Below are 18,806 nucleotides of genomic sequence, written 5' to 3' on the forward strand. Positions count from 1 at the left end.
GGGCAATCTACATACTGCGTTAGAAAAGCTTCCTGGACACACTGCACAAACACCGCCCCATCCAATCTACTTGATCTAAAGAGCTTCCAATCAATATTTGGGAAGTTGAAGTCGCCCATGACTACGACCCTGTGGCTTCTGCACTTTTCCAAAATCTGTTTCCCAATCTGTTTCTCCACATCTCTGCTGCTATTGGGGGGCCTATAGTAAACACCCAACAAGGTGACTGCACCTTTCCTATTTCTGACTTCAGCCCATACTACCTCCAAAGGCAGATCCCCCTCGAACTGCCTTTCTGCAGCCGTTATACCATTTCTAATTAGCAACGCCACCCTCCCTCCTTTTTTACCACCCTCCCTAATCTTACTGAAGGTTGCACTGAGGTACACTGCATTACTCTGGGTTGCACTGCATTACAGTGCATTACACTGGGTTACACTACATCACACTGGGATTACACTGCATTACACTGGGTTATACTGGATTATACTGCACAACACTGTATTACACTGCATTATACTGCACAACACTGGGACTGTGTTATGCTGCATTACACTTGATCACATTGGGTTACGTGCATTATATTGGGCTACACTGGGTTATACTGCATTACACTGGGTTATAGGGCATTACACTGGGTTATAGGGCATTTCACTGGAGAATGAAATCACTTCAGACAGCACATAGGAGTGGATCATTCTATCCCGAGTCTTGTAGTTGGGGGTCAGTGGGAACTTGGAAAAGGTAGAAACATGACGCACACTGTGCCCAGCAGCTGATATTTATCAAATAAATAAATCAAGGCCGATGACATTTGGATTTGAATGATACAGAAGGTGGAGCAGACTCACTGGGCTGAATGGCCTATGTCTGAGGAAAATGATCACCTGATTCGAAACGGTGAATGAATGAGTGGTTCCAATTGCTAACTGGGTGAGGGATAGAGTGGAGAGGGCTATACACACTCTATACAACCTCACACCATTCACGAGGTGATGGCCGAGTGGTATTATAGCTACACTGTTAATCCAGTAACCCAGGAAATGTCCTGGGGCCCTGGGTTCGAATCCTGCTATGGCAGGTGGTGGAATTTGAATTAAATCAAAATCAGGATTTAAGAGTCTAATGATGACCATGAACCCATTGTCAGGAAAAAAACCATCTGGTTCACTCATGCCCTTTAGGGAAGGGAAACTGCCAGCTTTACCTGGTCTGGCCTACATATGATTCCTGCCCAAAGCATTGACTCTCCTGCTCCTCGGATGCTGCCTGGCCTCGTCTGCTTTTCCAGCACCACACTCTAGACTCTAATCTGCAGCACTTTTGCCCAGATGTGACTCCAGACCCACTACAATGCCGCTAGCTCTTACCTGTCCCCTGGGCAATTAGGGACAGGCAATAAATGAATAGATAAAAGTGGATTCATGGCAGGGGGGGAGTTCCACTGGGGTCAGTGCAGTACCTGGCAGTATTGTTGGCATTGGCATTGGCTGGGTCCACTGACGGCCTGGAGTAGGGAGAGAGTCAGTGAAGGGGAGATGACATTGAAGAGTGCAGACTTTCATTCCAGCAGTGATAGGGACTCATGCCTGCCGCGGGGCCCATGGTGGGGCATGTATCCAGCAGCAACGTCAAGTTGGACACTTTCTTTACTTCTTCATATTCAATGATTGGTTTATTTTTCTGTGTTTTGGATGGTGCTGGCGAATGGCAATACTATACAACACTTTTCACTGTATTGTGTAACAAGGTACACGTGACAATAAATACATCAATTCGAATGACAGCGGGTGTGCATAGTTCATTCAAATGACACTGTTGTATTGCTCATGATGCCTCTGGGAAATGTCCTCAATGACTGAGAAAGAAATGTGAAGAATACAAGATGAATATCAGTGAATACATTTAAGGATGTGGACACATTGAAATTCCTAGGTTTTTGTAGGAATATGCCAGATGCTCAACACATTTTGGAAAATGAGAGCTCAGGATAATCACTCATTCTGGCTCCACTTCATGACTATGAAACAATAGTCATTGTGGATAACTGAGTTCCATTTGACATAACATTATTCCCATCTTATTCCTGTCTACGGTTCTAACGAGCTCTAAGTGAACTGTTCAATAAGCTCTGATATTATTTTCGTGATGTTGTGACACTGTGTTCACTGAGAGATGTTGTGATGTTGTGACACTGAGGGCTCACTGGGAGATGTTGTGATGTTGTGACACTGTGTGCTCACTCGGAGATGTTGTGATGTTGTGACACTGTGCTCACTGGGAGATGTTGCGATGTGACACTGTGCTCACTGGGAGATGTTGTGATGTTGTGACACGGTGCTCACTGGGAGATGTTGCGATGTGACACTGTGCTCACTGGGAGATGTTGTGATGTTGTGACACTGTGCTCACTGGGAGATGTTGTGATGTTGTGACACTGAGTGTTCACTGGGAGATGTTGTGATGTTGTGACACTGAGTGTTCACTGGGAGATGTTGTGATGTTGTGACACTGAGTGTTCACTGGGAGATGTTGTGATGTTGTGACACTGTGTTCACTGGGAGATGTTTTGTGATGTTGTGACACTGTGCTCACTGGGAGATGTTGTGATGTTGTGACACTGTGCTCACTGGGAGATGTTGTGATGTTGTGACACTGAGTGTTCACTGGGAGATGTTGTGATGTTGTGATACTGTGGTCACTGGGAGATGTTGTGATGTTGTGACTCTGTGCTCACTGGGAGATGTTGTGATGTTGTGACACTGTGCTCACTGGGAGATGTGATGTTGTGACACTGAGGGCTCACTGGGAGATGTTGTGATGTTGTGACACTGTGTTCACTGGGAGATGTTCTGATGTTGTGACACTGAGTGTTCACTGGGAGATGTGATATTGTGACACTGTGCTCAATGGGAGATGTTGTGATGTTGTGACACTGAGTGTTCACTGGGAGAAGTTGTGATGTTGTGACACTGTGCTCAATGGGAGATGTTCTGATGTTGTGACACTGAGTGTTCACTGGGAGATGTTGTGATGTTGTGTCACTGTGCTCAATGGGAGATGTTCTGATGTTGTGACACTGAGTGTTCACTGGGAGATGTTGTGATGTTGTGACACTGTGCTCACTGGGAGATGTTGTGATGTTGTGACACTGTGCTCACTGGGAGAAGTTGTGATGTTGTGACACTGTGCTCACTGGGAGATGTTGTGATGTTGAGACACTGTGCTCAATGGGAGATGTTGTGATGTTGTGACACTGAGTGCTCAATGGGTGATGTTGTGATGTTGTGACTCTGTGCTCACTGGGAGATGTTGTGATGCTGTGACACTGTCTGCTCACTGGGAGATCTGATGTGACACTGTGCTCACTGGAAGATGTTGTGATGTTGTGACACTGTGCTCACTGGGAGATGTTGTGATGTTGTGACACTGTGCTCACTGGGAGATGTTGTGATGTTGTGGCACTGAGTGTTCACTGGGAGATGTTGTGATGTTGTGACACTGTGCTCAATGGGAGATGTTGTGATGTTGTGACTCTGAGGGCTCAGTGGGAGATGTTATGATGTGACACTGGACTCACTGGGAAGTGATTTCTCTGCCATTATTTAGCTGTCGAGGTGACAAAATTGTTAAAATGGAAGATGCAGATTCAATGCCCCCTTCTTACTGTCTGGCATATTTCAAAATAACAGCATATCAGTCAGCAAAACCTTGCATTTCTCCGGCACTTTTAACATTGCAAAATATTTCAAAGTCCTTCATCGGAGCATTACCAAGAGAATCTGATAACCGGAGACATCGGGAATACTGTCATAAAAGTAACGGCTAGAAATGGGAGCAGGAGGCCCTTTGAGTCTCCTTTACAGTTCAGTTCGGCCCTGGTTGATCTTGGGTTTAACCTCCACTTTCCTGTGCCCTCTTCTCCCTTGATACCTTCAAATGCTAAATTTCTGACAGTGCAAGGCTTTACCATTTCATAGAGTCATAGAGATGTATAGCATGGAAACTCATCCATGCTGACCAGATATCCCAACCTGATCTAGTCCCATTTGCCAGCACTTGGCCAATTTCCCTCTAAACCCTTCCTATTCGTATACCCATCCAGATGCTTTTTAAGTGTTTTAATTGTACCAGCCTCCACCAGTTCCTCTGGCAGCTCATTCCATACACGCACCACCCTCTGCGTGAACAAAATTGCCCCTTAGGTCCCTTTTATATCTTTCCCCTCTCACCCTAAACCTATGCCCTCTAGTTCTGGACTCCCCAACCCCAGGGAAAAGACTTTGCCGACTTACCCTATCCATGCCCCTCATAATTTTGTAAACCTCTATAAGGTCACCCCTCAGCCTCCAACGCTCCAGGGAAAACAGCCCCAGCCTGTTCAGCCTCTTGGATATAGGTTTGTTTGCTGAACTGGAAGGTTCATTTCCAGACGTTTCGTTATCTTACTAGGTAACATCTTCAGTGGACCTCATACGAAGCAATGCTGAAAATTCCTGCTTTCTATTTATATGTTTGGGTTTCTTTGTGTTGGTGATGTCATTTCCTGTGGTGATGTTATTTCCTGTGGTGAAGTCACTTCCGGTTCCTTTTCTCAGGGGCTGGTAGATGGGGTCTAACTCAATGTGTTTTCTGATAGAGTTCCGGTTGGAATGCTATGCCTCTAGGAATTCTCATACGTGTCTTTGTTTGGCTTGTCCTTGGATGGATGTGTTGTCCCAGTTGAAGTGGTGTCCATCCTCATCCGTATGTGAGGATACTAGTGAGAGAGGGTCATGTTGTTTTGTAGCTAGTTGGTATTCATGTATCCTGGTGACTAGTTTTCTGCCTGTTTGTCTAATGTAGAGTTTGTTACAGATCTTGCACAGTATTTTGTAAATGACTTTAGTTTTGCTCATTGTCTGTTTTGGGTCTTTCAAGTTCATTAGCTGCTGTTTTAGTGTGTTGGCAAGTTTGTGGGCTACCATGATGCCAAGGGGTCTGAGTAGGCTGGCAGACATTTCCGAGATATCTTTGATGTAGGGGAGAGTGGCTGGGGTTTCTGGATGTGTTTTGTCTGCTTGTTTGGGTTTGTTGCTGAGAAATCGGTGGACTGTGTTCATTGGGTACCCATTCTTTTTGAATACAGGGTATAGGTGATTTTCCTCTGCTCTGCGTAGTTCCTCTGTGCTGCAGTGTGTGTTGGCTCATTGTAATAATGTTCTGGGGCAGCTTTGTTTGTGGGTGTTGGGATGATTGCTTCTGTAGTTCAGTATGTGGTCCGTATGTGTTGTTTTTCTGTAGATGCTGGTTTGAAGTTCCCCATTGGCTGTTCGCTTGACTGTGACATCTTGGAATGGCAGTTTGTTGTTGTTTTCCTCCTCTTTAGTGAATTTTATGCCAGTAAGGGTAATATTGATGGTCTAGAAGGTTTCCTCTAACTTGTTTCGTTTAGTGAAAACAAAGGTGTCATCCACATAGCGGACCCAGAGTTTGGGTTGGATGGTTGGCAGAGCTGTTTGCTCAAGTCTCTGCATTACTGCCTCTGCTAAGAACCGTGATATCGCAGTAAGGGTATTATTGATGGTCTGGAAGGTTTCCTCTAACTTGTTCCGTTTAGTGAAAACAAAGGTGTCATCCACATAGCGGACCCAGAGTTTGGGTTGGATGGTTGCTCAAGTCTCTGCATTACTGCCTCTGCTAAGAACCGTGATATCGGAGATCCCATTGGTGTTCCGTTGGTGAGGGTGAAGGTGAGGTATCAGAGGGAAGATGGCGGAGTGGAGAAGGACACTGACCTCCTTCCTACAGCACCGGGCATTCCTCCAGGTGGATCTAACTATGGCAGGTAACTACGAGAGGATCAAGTATAATTATTTTAATCACAATCGTTGTAACTATCATAAAGGCTAATCAAAATGGGCTGACTTCCAGAAATAAAACTGTAAAAGGTAATATTAATGATGGAAGTTCATGGAATCATAGAATCCCCACAGTGCAGATAGAAGCTACTCAGTCCACTGAGTCCACACTGACCCTCCAAAGAGCATCCCACCTAGATCCACTCCCCAGAATCTATCCCTGTAACCCTACATTTCCCATGGCTACTCCACCCAGCTTGCACATCACTGGGCACTATGGGACAATATGCATGGCCAATCTACCCCAACCTGCACATCTTTGGACTGTGGGAAGAAACTGGACCACCCAGAGGAAACCCACGCAGACACGGGGAGAATGTGCAAGCTCCACACAGATTGTGTTTCCCAGAGTGGGGTCGCATTCACTGGGATCATGGAGAATGAGGTCCACATGCTCCAGAGTTTCTATCTGTGAGCATTGGTGAAAGTAGAATCTGTGAGTGTAACTGTTCAGTGCATGCCCTCAGCTGAATAAGGTTTGGAGATGGGAGCGTGCAAGATTTATCATTCAATCCAATTAATTAAAAATACAATGAACTGAGACCATAAAAATCTTTGCGTTGCTAATACGATTGTTACTTTGTTTAAGCGTTTTATTGTTTCATTAAACATACAGTTTCAATACATGTGTGTAATGCAGCAAATCAAATGTCTAGTTCCATCACAAACAGGCCCTGCTGGTATATGGGCACTTTGATATTCAAGACACAGTTTACGGTTCAATACATTAATGAGGAACCTACTTGCACAAAAATAATACCAGTTACAGAAGAGCAAAAAAGACAAAATAACACATAGGTATTACAAGATCATATTCCAAGCAGGGAAAACTGAAGCGAATGCTAAAATGTTCAACTTGCACATGACAGGGTATTTTCGCCTGAAGGGTACAATGTCACTTCTAAAATGTCATTGCAGCTTGATTAGGAATGCGTAACTGTATCACATTTTATAGACATTTTATCTTCAAGTTTCATTACAATATGCATTACTAAAAACTAGCTATGTAAAGAGCGAGTCTCTCAACATTCTTGTCAGTGTTTTTTTAAAAAATTAGTCATAAGAGATTTCCATTAACATTAAAGAGGTAAATTATTCTGATGACAATTTACCTGGTTGGTAATGCAAGAGCAAAATGTGGAAATTAGATATCAGGTTATTGAAATGCTTTGTGCTCTGTGACTTTTTAAAACTTTCTGATTCATAGGATTAAATCAAATTTATGAAAACAATGTGTGTACCACACCACAAAGGTTTATTTTGGAAACAAATTTGTCTCCCCGGCAGGGAGAGGGAAAAGCTTCTGCAGCATGTTCGTTTATGGTTTTCTTGGTCTCCCCAGCAACACAATAATGACCATTTAGAAAAAAAACGAAAGAACTGTGGATGCTGTAAATCAGGAACAAAACAGAAATTGTTGGAAAAGCTCAGCAGATCTGGCAGCATCCGTGGAGAGAAATCTGAGTTAACGTTTCCGATCGAGTGACCCTTGCGGTCTGATTTCTCTGCACAGATGCTGCCAGACCTGCTGAGCTTTTCCAACAATTTCTGTTTTTGTTACTGGCCATTTATAGATTCATTTCTCTTATTCCAGTCTGTTATATGCTGCACTTTGGACCAATGTTCTTGTTCAACCACTAGATCTTGTTTTATGTGCAGGGCAAGTCGATGGGAAGACACGCTGAGGTTAATAGATACTTTCCTAGTCAACCTGTTCAGTGAAACACTGCTGGAGCAGGTGGGACTTTAATCCAGGCCTCCTGATTCAGAGACAGGACATTACCACAAGACCCCCAAAGTTTTGCCACTAGATAGGAGCTGATTTAGTACCAATTGTGCTTTACCCACTAAGTCAGGTTACTGACATTCCACTTGTGTATCATACTCTTCAGCTCCTTCAATATTATCTGTGTCACTAACTTGCATCTGAAATTCCTCCTTTAATAATGTACTGTTTGGAAGATTTGATTGAAAATTTTCACAGAAATTATACATTTAATGGTAACGATTATTCACAACTGATTTTTCAAAAAAAGGTACTAATGATGAGGCTCCCTCTTTAAGGTAAGTTCACCAAAACATACCATAGCCTGTAGAAATTCATTTTCTATTTAAGTATTGAGCAAGATACAATTGAGTTGATTTTGATCATTACGTTTTGGCATCGGGTCTCCTTTTAACAAATAGTTTCAAAGAATCGATCTGAATTTTAAGTATCCTTTGTTTCATTGTTTCCTTTTCAAGAATAACTTTGGAGAAGATGTTGAGTTATGTGGGAGGGAGTGGGTAAGTTAAAGGCATTGTGGCCATCTGGGACCTGGTGGAATGGGATAAAGAACATTTACCCAATATTTTACATTCAATGTGAATCTCCCCACACAACTACACACACACACAGACACATACTCTCACACATACACTCTCTCTCTCACACACACACACATACTCTCACACATACACTCTCTCTCTCTCACACACCCTTTGAACTTCCAATCCACAGGAACCAGCTCCTTCAACACTGTGGAACGTATACCATCAGGTCTGGGAGACTTATCAATTTTCAACCCCATTAAGTTTTGCAGTAGAACCTTCTCACTAATATTCATTTCCTTCAGCACTTCATTCTCCCTTGTGATTTAAATTTGCAAATCTGGGAGAAAAGTTATATCTTCCTCACTGAAAACAGACACAAAATATTCATTTAGCTGGTGTTGCAAAGCTAGTTAGAGTAATTGTAGATTGGGAAACAGGAAGATAGAATTTGGTGGTGTGTAAAATTGAAAATTTGTAAAATAAGGAAAGTATTGTGTGGTCCCTTTAACTGATGGCATTCTTTCTGTGCTTAGTTTTAAAAATGGATGTCTGAACAGCAGCTTTAAAGTTTGCAGAAACAGAGAGCACCTGAATTGAAATATTTTGTATCAAAAGGCCAAGCAGCAGTTTTTACAAGACAACAAGTTTTAAATTTAGTCAATCAATTTAAACCAGGCACTTAGATACTAAAATCCTATTAAATTTAAATCTGATGGTTTTGACCTATTGTAAGACATTGATATGTCATCAAGGATATAAAAGAAGGTGGCAGTTGGACAAAGAACTCAGAACTGAGGAGTGTGGTGCTGGAAAAGCACAGCCAGTCAGACAGCATCTGAGGAGCAGGAGAATCGAGGTTTTGAGCATCAGAGCTCACTGCATTAGTATGAGTTAAGAGTCCTCAGCTCTTGAGAGAGAGACAAATGGGCTCTCACAGTCATCTACATTTTATGGAAAGCACCATCTAAAAACTATTAGTACCAACAATGGAAAAAGGCATTCCTAACAGACAAATCAGAGGAAGCATTCCTGACAGAAGAAGATGGAAGAAGACACAGAACATACCGGAAAATGTGCAACCTGGCTGTAATTATGAGGGATTACATTCTATTTCTTATTATATGAGAGGGACTTGTACTTGTTGGAACAACATGCCATTCGAATCTTGTGTTATTTGGAAATAGTAAGTAATTAGAAGTGAGTGTATCAGTTTGTTAACAGTTTAGTTAACAGTTAACGGTTAGATAAAAAAAAAGTATCACTTGTTGATTGTGAAGTGAGTGTCCTGAACTTCTTTTATTTAACCACTAGAAGTTGCTGAAAATGGATTACATTACTTCTCACACTCCTTTTAACAGGCTATAGAACAAGGTATTCCTCTTTGAGTATTTTGGTTTTAGTTCTCAGAGTGACATCAACATTTGCTTTATAACACTAGTCCAGCATTTCATAATTCCTTATTATAAATTCTCCTGATTTTGCTTCTAATGGACCCTGTTCATCCTAGCTAAAGATGTTCTTTATACATACCTATAGAAAATTTTACAATCCATGTTTATGTTTTTTGCTAATTACATTCACATTCTATTCTTCCTTTCCTTACCAGTTTCTTGCTCTTTGCTGTATTTTAAAATCATCATAATTCTCAGATTTACAATTAGTTCTAGACACTTTAGAAGCTTTTTCTTTTAGTCTTATACAACCTTTGTCAGTCATGGTTGACTGACCTTATTTGATTAAATGTATAATTATTGTAAGCCAAGTTCCTTAAAGACTGTCTATGTCTAAGTACAGCCATGCCTTCTAATGCATTTCCCCAATCCAGAACAGCCAATTTGTGCCTCATGCCTTCTCAATTACTCAAATGTAACATCCTTGCATCAGATTGAAATACCTCACATTCAGACATAATGCAAAATCCCACCATTTTGTGGGTACATACTCCATTCTTTTACAACAAGGTTATTAATTGACCCTTTTTTATCACATAATACTAGGATTGAAAATAGCCTGTCCTTCTCAACATACTGATCTAGAAAACTATCCCTGAGCACACTCCAGAAACTTTGACCACCACTGCTTTACTGCTGAGACATTAATAAAGTCATGGAGTCTGTACAGATGCTGTTCCGCCCATTGAATCTACAACTATCCTCTGAAGAGCAGCCGATCCTATCCCAGCCGAACACTGCATCCCTTAGTTTGTCACATGGTACCTCATGGCATGTGACATGGGATCCTTGGTGGGAAACCTGTTGGCAACAGGTTACTGTAAATCCGTGAGACCTCCTCTTGATCATAGCTCTGCTTGAGCAACACCTGAAGTGGAAAAAGACGGGCACAGATCCCCACTCCTGAGGCCTTGGGAAATATAGCATCATGTGTGCAATTCATCACCATGCCTTGAAAATTAACCATCAAGTTTGGAAATAATATCATGACGTTTGCAAAATTTGCTGTAATGTTTGGAAAATTTTGCCATAATGTTTTAACTTTTTATTGCAATTCATGGAGATGATAAATATGAAGTTTGGAAAATTGATCCAAATTGTTTTGAATATTTATCACAATGTTTCACGTTTAAAGTTTTAGAAATTGAGTCAGTACTAAAATGTAGTGAATGCAAGTGGCTTTTTATCAATTCTAGATTTTAAATGTTTGTCTTAACCTAATTCCAGACTGAAACGCACCAACAAGATGGCAACAGAAAGCACATTTGATCGCGTCCTGAAAGTTTTAGTGGCCATAATCTGTTTACCACTTCTCCCATTCTGGTTTTGCTTTGTATGTAAGTATTGTTCTCTCAAATCTACCATCAGCTCAATTCAGAAAGAAGGCTAAGAGTAGAAATTCCAAAAATAGACTCTCACATTCAAGTACTCACACAGGTACATATGAAACACACAGACGCATACACACACACACACACACAAACACAGACACTCACACACATACAGGCACATACTCACACAGACACTCTCTCACACACGCGCACACACACAGAGACACACACCATACACTCTCTCACATACATTTACACACACATCTGCATACATACACACACAGACATGCACAAACACACAGTTTCTCTCACACAGACACACACGCATCCTCTCTCTCTCTCACACACATACACACAGAGTCTCTCACACACACACAAACAGTTCAAAAATTGCAACCCACTTCTTTTCCACTTGGCTTTTCTTTTAGCTATTCCAAATGAGACCATCATCTTTGTACCAAAGTATGACCAGCTCTGATATGTTTTTGGACAATTTGAACCATTTCAGTGTTCTCGCAGAACAGAAATAAATCCCAGTAGTTTGGGCAGAATTTGTGCTCAGGAACTGGAAGTGAAAGGACAGAGTTGCAAATTTCTGAATAAAATGAATTAAAGAAACGAATGATCAAGAACAAATCTCAATTCCTCCAGGCTACGGTGAAGTTAATTTCACACAGACAGGAAAACATAAATATACCAACACCCAGATTCTATAACTTACAGTTTATGCAAATTCTTCACAACAAAAGAGAAATATTTTTAAGGTCAATAGCAACATTGAAAATATATTTCATTAACATAGCAAGTAGTTCAGAAACACAAAACATTTTAATTTGTAGAATCGGTTTTGTATGATTAACTACTGGAAAATGACAATCTAACTCAGAAAGCAAATCTCTCAGATATTTGAGCAACACATTGTCTTAAAAATATTTTGTGTGGGTGTATTTGCCCCTTCACTTCCCTTTCTCACACCGGTAAAAGATGTGCTTTACAAATCCTTTGTTTTAATGAGAGTGACCAGTGGTTTATCGTCAGGGCTGTAATCTTCGTAGGTAACTGGAGTTGCATCATACATTGCTGGCCTGCTCTTTTTGCCAAACCTAAAAATGATTAAAGAAGCCAATCAGTGGCAGACAACATTATAGAACAAAGAACAAAGAAAATTTACAGCCCAGGAACAGGCCCTTCGGCCCTCCAAGCCTGAGCCGATCCAAATCTACGTCTAAACCTGCCGCCCAATTCCTAAGCATCTGGATCCCTCTGCTCCCCACCTACTCATGCATCTGTCCAGACGCATCTTAAATGAATCTACCGTGCCTGCCTCTATCATCTCTGCTAGCAACGTGTTCCAGACACCCACCACCCTCTGTGTGAAGTACTTGCCGTGTGTATCCCCCTTAAACTTTCCACCTCTCACCTTGAACCTGTGACTTCTCATTATTGAATCCTTCACCCTGGGAAAAAGCTTGTCTCTAGCCACTCTGTCTATACCCTTCATGATTTTGTAAACCTCAATCAGGTCCCCCCTCAATCTCCTTTTTTCTAATGAAAACAAACCTAACCTACTCAACCTCTCTTCAAAGCGAGCACCTTCCATACCAGGCAACATCCTCGTAAACCTTCTCTGCACCCTCTCCAAAGCGTCCACATCCTTTTGGTAAAAAGACCCTGAGACCAGAACTGTACACAATATTCTAAATGCAGCCGAACCAATGTCTTGTACAATTTTAACATGACTTGCCAGCTCTTATATCCAATACCCCGTCCAATGAAGGCAAGCATACTATATGCCTTCTTGACCACTCTATCCACCTGTGCAGCAACCTTCAGGGTACAATGGACCTGCACTCCCAGATCTCTCTGCCCACCAACTTTTCCCAAGGCTCTTCCATTCATTGTATAATTTGCTCTAGAATTAGACACACCCTGTAAGGAGGACAAATGAGAAAGGCAATCTGTGCTTTTACAACAGATCAGGATAAACCGGTTCTGAGGAAGGGTCACTCAACCCAAAACATTAACTCTGATTTCTCTCCACAGATGGTGCCAGACCTGCTGAGCTTTTCCATCTATTTCTGTTTTTGCAACATCCTGGTGAATCTCCTTTGCACCCCCCTCCAGTGCAGTCACATCCTTACTATAGTGTGGGGACCAGAAACTCACACAGTACTCCAGACTCACCACAGTCCTGTACTGCTCCAACATCACCTCCCTGCTCTTATAGTCAATGCCTTGACTGACAAAGACAAGCATGCCTTATGCCTTCTTAACAATCCTATTACCCTGTCCTGTCACCTTCAGGGATCTGTGGACAAGCCCCCACAACATCCCTGTGTTTCTCTGAGCTTCCCAGTGTCCTGCTATTCATTGAGCACTGCCTTGTTTTGTGATCACCTAACAATTTTCAGGGGTATACTCCATCAGTCACTGATCTGCCCAATCTGTCTAAATCCTCCTGTATCCCAATACCTGCTTGTTCATTGTCAAGCACCCAGCCAGTCTCTGTGTCATCCACAAAATTACTTATCATCCTCCCATATTTTCATCTATAATCGTCTCGATAAGGTATTCCAACCAGACCATGGGGCTCTCTCTCATCAGGCAAGCAGACAGTCCGACATGACCCCGAAGGTCACCTTACCTCAGGGGAGGGACAAGGCTGAGAAGAAGAGTCTTTCATGGTAACCTCAGTCTGAGTGGAAATGGAACCCACGCTGTTGGCATCACTCTGCATTGTAAACCAGCCGTCTAGCCAACTGAGCTAACTGACCCCTATCATCCGTTTATATCTATTGTGAACAATAAGGGAGCCAACAATGATCCCTGTGCTACATCACTGCACACTGGGCTCCAGTCACACAATCAGCCTCCTATCACCACCTTTTGTCTCCTGACACCATGCCAATTTTGGATCCATCTTCTCAACTACCCAGTATCCCATAGACCATAGAACATAGCATAGTACAGGCCCTTCAGCCCTCAATGTTGTCCTACTCTAAGGTCAGACTAACCTGCATACCCGTCATTGCATTATCATCCAAATGCCTATCCAAGAGTCGTTTAAATGTCCCTAATGTATCTACTACCACCACTGGCAGTGTATTCCACACACCCACCACTCTCTGTGTAAAGAACCTACCTCTGACATCTCCCCTAAACCCAATCACCATAAAATTATGCCCCCTCGTGATAGACATTTCTGCCCTGGGAAAAAGTCTCTGACTATTCACACTATCTAAGCCTCTCAGCATCTTGTACACCTCTATAAAGTCACCTCTCATCCTCTTTCACTCCAATGGGAAAAGCCCTAGCTCCCTCAACCTTTCTCCATAAGACATGCCCCCCAGTCCGGGCAGCATCCTGGTAAATCTCCTCTGTACCCTCCCGAAAGCCTCCACATCCTTCCCACAATGAGGTGACCTGAACTGAACACAATCCTGTGTGCTTTTACCTTCTGTCCATGAGGGACCTTGACAAGGCATTGCTGAAATCCATAGAAACTACATTAACTGTCTTACAAGGGATGCAGTGTCGCTGGGCTGGCTACACCTGACATTCAGGTGCATGCTTTCAGGGTAAAGGATTTAATCCCACCTCGGCAGCTGGTGGAGTTTATATCCCATCCCGGATTGTAAAAGCACCCATTCGGCTCACTACCGTGCTTTAGGAACGGAAGTCTGCCATCCTTACCCTGTCTGATCTCCCCGTGACTCCAGACACAAACCGATGTGGTTAAGTCTGAACTGCCCTCTGGAGTGGCCTGACAGTGACCTCTCATGAAAGAATGAATCACAGAGTTTTCATTCAGAGCTGGGATTGGATGGCAGGGCTGGTGTGTTTGGAATGGAGGAGGCTGCTTGGGAGATAGAGTCGAGGTGTATGAGGTAAGGATAGGAAGGGACTATTTTCCCTGAAAATGGAGAGTCCGATAACCACGGGGTGTGAGTTCAAAAGAGCCAGTAGAAGGCTGGAAGGGGATGTTGTGGAACAATTTCTTTTTAAAATCCAGATGATGCTGGGTGTGTGGACCCACTGATGGAGAGAGTTCCAGCAGCAGGAACTCTCAATGCATTTGGACCATTCTCTTCCCATCAGAATGGACCGGAGGGACCAATTGCTTTCTGTCTTCATTCACAGGATAAGAGTGTCACTGGCTAGACCATCCCTAATTGTTTGGGGAGACCAGTAATGAGACATTGTTGTGGGTTTGGAGTCACGTGTAATCCACGCCAGGTAAGGACAGCAGTTTCCTTCCTTAAAGGATACTTGTAAAGCAGGAGATTTCCCAATAACTGGGCAATGGCTTATTCATTGTAAAAGTTCTGTTTTCTGTTTCCTATCTGTCCTTGCCCTGGATATTATCTAGCAGGTGAACATGGTGCTGACTAACACTCCAGCCCTTACCTGGCATGCCGAATGGAAGCGATGGCCGTGCTGAACTCACTGTCAATGCTCCGACAGTTGTAGAATTCCTCATAAGATGGTCTGGAGGAGCCCTGGTACTCAATGCGGCTAATCCGACAGATCCCCACAATCAAAATGATCAGCATCAGAACAAAGGCCACACAGAGCGCACCGATGATAATGTACAGGGAGTGACGAGGCATGTTATTCAGACTCTCTGCCATCCGATCAGACTTCCATTCCAGATCTACACAAAAAAATTGTACATCATTCTAACTAAAGATATAGTCATCCAGTCTATTCTTGGTCAGCAATTTTGACATCAAACCTTCGATTCACCCCATGAATTGAATCTGCTAATCTATGTAACACAGCAAAATGAAATAGATTTTTCAAATTTAGTTGAGTGTGAATTAAGAGAATATCATGAGGTTTATAGAGTCATAAGCAAGTTTCCCAAAGTAAGCTAGTTCCACTTGTGTTATTTGGCCCATATCCCTCTAAACCTTTCGTATTCATTTACCTGTCCAAATGTCTTGTAAATGTTGTAACTGTACCTGCATCCATCACTTCCTCTGGCAGTTCATTCCACATACGGACCACTCTCTGTGTGGAAAAGTAGCCCCTCAGGTCCTTTTTAAATCTTTCTCCTCTCACCTTAAAAACACGCCCCTAGGTTTGAACTCACCCACCCCTTGGGAAAAAGACATTTGCTGTTCACCTTATCTATGCCCCTCATGATTTTATAAACCTCTATAAAGTCACCCCTCAACCTCCTATGCTCCAGTGAAAAAACTAATAGCCTATTTTTATAACTCAAACCTTCCAGTCTTGGAAACATCCTGGTAAGTCTTTTCTGAACCCTCTCCAATTTAATGACATTCCTCTTATAGCAGTACACAATACTCCAGAAGTGGTCTCAACAATATTTTGTACAGCCTCAACATGACGTCCCAGCTCCTATACTCAATGGTCTGAGCAATGAAGATAAGTGTGCCAAATGCCTTCTTAACCACCCTGTCTACCTGTGATGCATATTTCAAAGTGCTATGAAGTTAAACCCCTAGGTCTCTCTGTTCTCCAACATTACCCAGGGCCCTGCCATTAACCGTATAAATCCTGCCCTTGTTTGTTTTCCCAAAATGCAACCTCGCATTTATCCAAATTAAACTCCATCTCCCGCTCTTAAGCCCATTGGCCCAATTGATCAAGATCTCTTTTGTGCTTTTCATTGACAGTTTCATATTGACACTGGTTAAATCTCTTATTGCATTGAGAAGAAGTTCAATATGGCTTGTAGTTTGTGGTTCCCTGGGGGAATATCATGGGAGGACAGATCTCTCCAAGGAGATGGAGGGTGGGGGGGGGGAACAGGTGCAAGAAAATCAGAATTATTGATTTACACGAATAATTATTTCTGGAACTGACAATCGTTTCCAATGAAAAAAAAAGGCAATATTCAAACAGGAGGTGTACACGTTCCTTGCGGATGTTACAATCAATCTAAGAATGAAGCTGTACTCTCGTGCTCAGAGTCTGTGGGATGTTGTGCATTAACTAATTGATCTCGAGCGTATTGAGAGACCTTTGGGATGAATGAACCCTCGGATGAAAGAGAGTTCCTCCATCGCAGTTTCTGAGAAGGATTAAAGATTGGAAAGAAAACTGACACACTTACAAACATCACAGTGGATGCCCACCCAGCCCTGGGGGCAATGGCAGGTATATCCATTTGCTTCATTCATGCAAGTACCTCCATGATGACAGGGATCACTGTCACACTCATTTATATCTGCTTCACATCTTTCACCTGCACAAACAGAAATAATAACGGCTGTGGTCAAATGTACAGACATAGATTCATCGAGATCTACAGCACAAAAACAGGCCCTTCATCCCATCCTGTCCATCCTAGTTAAAAACAACCACCTCCCTCGTCTAATCCCATTTCCCAGCACTGGGCCCATTGCCTTGTACCGAAGAGTGAGGCGCTGGAAAAGCACAGCTGGTCAGGCAGCATCCGAGAAGCAGAAGAATCGACATTTTGAGCATAAGCCCTTCATCAGGAAGGTATGCCTTGATGTTGCAAGTGGCTCATCGAAATCTTTCCTCAATGTTCTGCCTGTCCCACCCCCGTAGGCAGCGAGTTCCAGATTCCCACCTCCCTCTGGGGGAAGATGTTTTTCCTCACCTCCCCCTCTAAAGGTCCTGCCCCTTACATAAAGTCAGAAGTCACACAACACCAACAGGTTTATTTGGAATCACAACGTTTCGGAGCGCTGCCCCTTCATCAGGTGAAGTCTTGATAACTTGACAAAGCAGCAGTGCTCCGAAAGGTTATGATTCCAAATGAACCTATTGGACTATTATCTGGTGTCATGTGACTTCTGACTTAGTCCACCACAGTCCAACACTGGCACGTCCACAGCATCCTTACCTTAAATCTATACCCCTGGTCATTAATTCCTCCAGCAAGGTGCCTTTGTATATATGCCCCTCATAATGATGTAGATCACAATTAATTCTCCTCTGGTTCACCTCTGCTCTGAAAGTCAGAAATCCCCTCTCCACCCAATGCCAGGTACTAGACAATCCTACATGGTGTGGCTGGGGCGATACTTTTCAACGGAGTTTCCATGGTGATCGGGAAGAAGGTCATTTTTTAACCTTTGTGTGGTTACCGCGTGGAAGAGAATTTCAGTCCCATGGTAGCACCTGCAAGGTTTTATATTCATTGTTCTCAAACGTTTCGGGGTGAGCAAGGAGATTCCTGCTGATGGTGGGATGGTCAATCAGAAGTAAAATGAAAATGGCCATCTCAGCTACTGGTAGCTGGGTAACAGTTAGAGGTGGGAAGGGGAAGAAGCAGGCAGTGCAGGGATCCCCTGTGGTCGTTCCCCTCAACAATAAGTATACCGCTTTGGATACTGTTGGGGGGGAACGGCCTAGCAGGGGTAAGCTGCAGTGACCGGGTCTCTGGCACAAGGTCCGGCTCTGAGGCCCAGAAGGGAAAGGGGGAGAGGTGGAGAGCGCTAGTTATAGGAGACTCTATAGTTAGAGGGACAGACAGATGAGACTCTCGGATGGTTTGTTGCCTCCCGGGTGCCAGGGTCCGAGACGTCTCAGACCGTGTCTTCAGAATCCTTAAGGGGGAGGGTGTGCAGCCAGAAGTCATGGTGCACGTTGGCACAAACGACATAGGTAGGAAGAGGGGTGGGGAGGTCATTCAGGAGCTCAGGGAGTTAGGCTGGAAGCTAAAAGCTAGGACGGACAGAGCTGCCATCTCTGGGTTGTTGCCGGTGCCACGTGACAGTGAGGCAAGGAATAGGGAGAGAGTGCAGTTGAACACATGGCTGCAAGGATGGTGTAGGAGGGAGAGCTTCAGGTATTTGGACAATTGGACT

The 18,806-nt window shown here is 43.2% G+C and overlaps 1 protein-coding gene across 1 annotated transcript in view; it reads right to left on the minus strand.

Moving 5' to 3' along the window:
• Positions 1-11,366: 11,366 nt before the first annotated feature.
• Positions 11,367-18,806, minus strand: part of dner (delta/notch-like EGF repeat containing) — a 184,929-nt gene continuing 177,489 nt past the window's right edge. The window contains exons 11-13 of the mRNA XM_043701666.1: positions 17,081-17,212; positions 15,403-15,649; positions 11,367-12,098 (exon numbers count right to left, since the gene is read on the minus strand). Of these exons, the coding sequence (XP_043557601.1) occupies positions 11,987-12,098; positions 15,403-15,649; positions 17,081-17,212 (491 nt within the window). The 3' untranslated portion in view covers positions 11,367-11,986. The remainder of the gene's footprint in view (positions 12,099-15,402; positions 15,650-17,080; positions 17,213-18,806) is intronic.

Source organism: Chiloscyllium plagiosum, chromosome 13 (assembly GCF_004010195.1).
Source record: "Chiloscyllium plagiosum isolate BGI_BamShark_2017 chromosome 13, ASM401019v2, whole genome shotgun sequence".
Lineage (NCBI taxonomy): Eukaryota > Metazoa > Chordata > Chondrichthyes > Orectolobiformes > Hemiscylliidae > Chiloscyllium > Chiloscyllium plagiosum.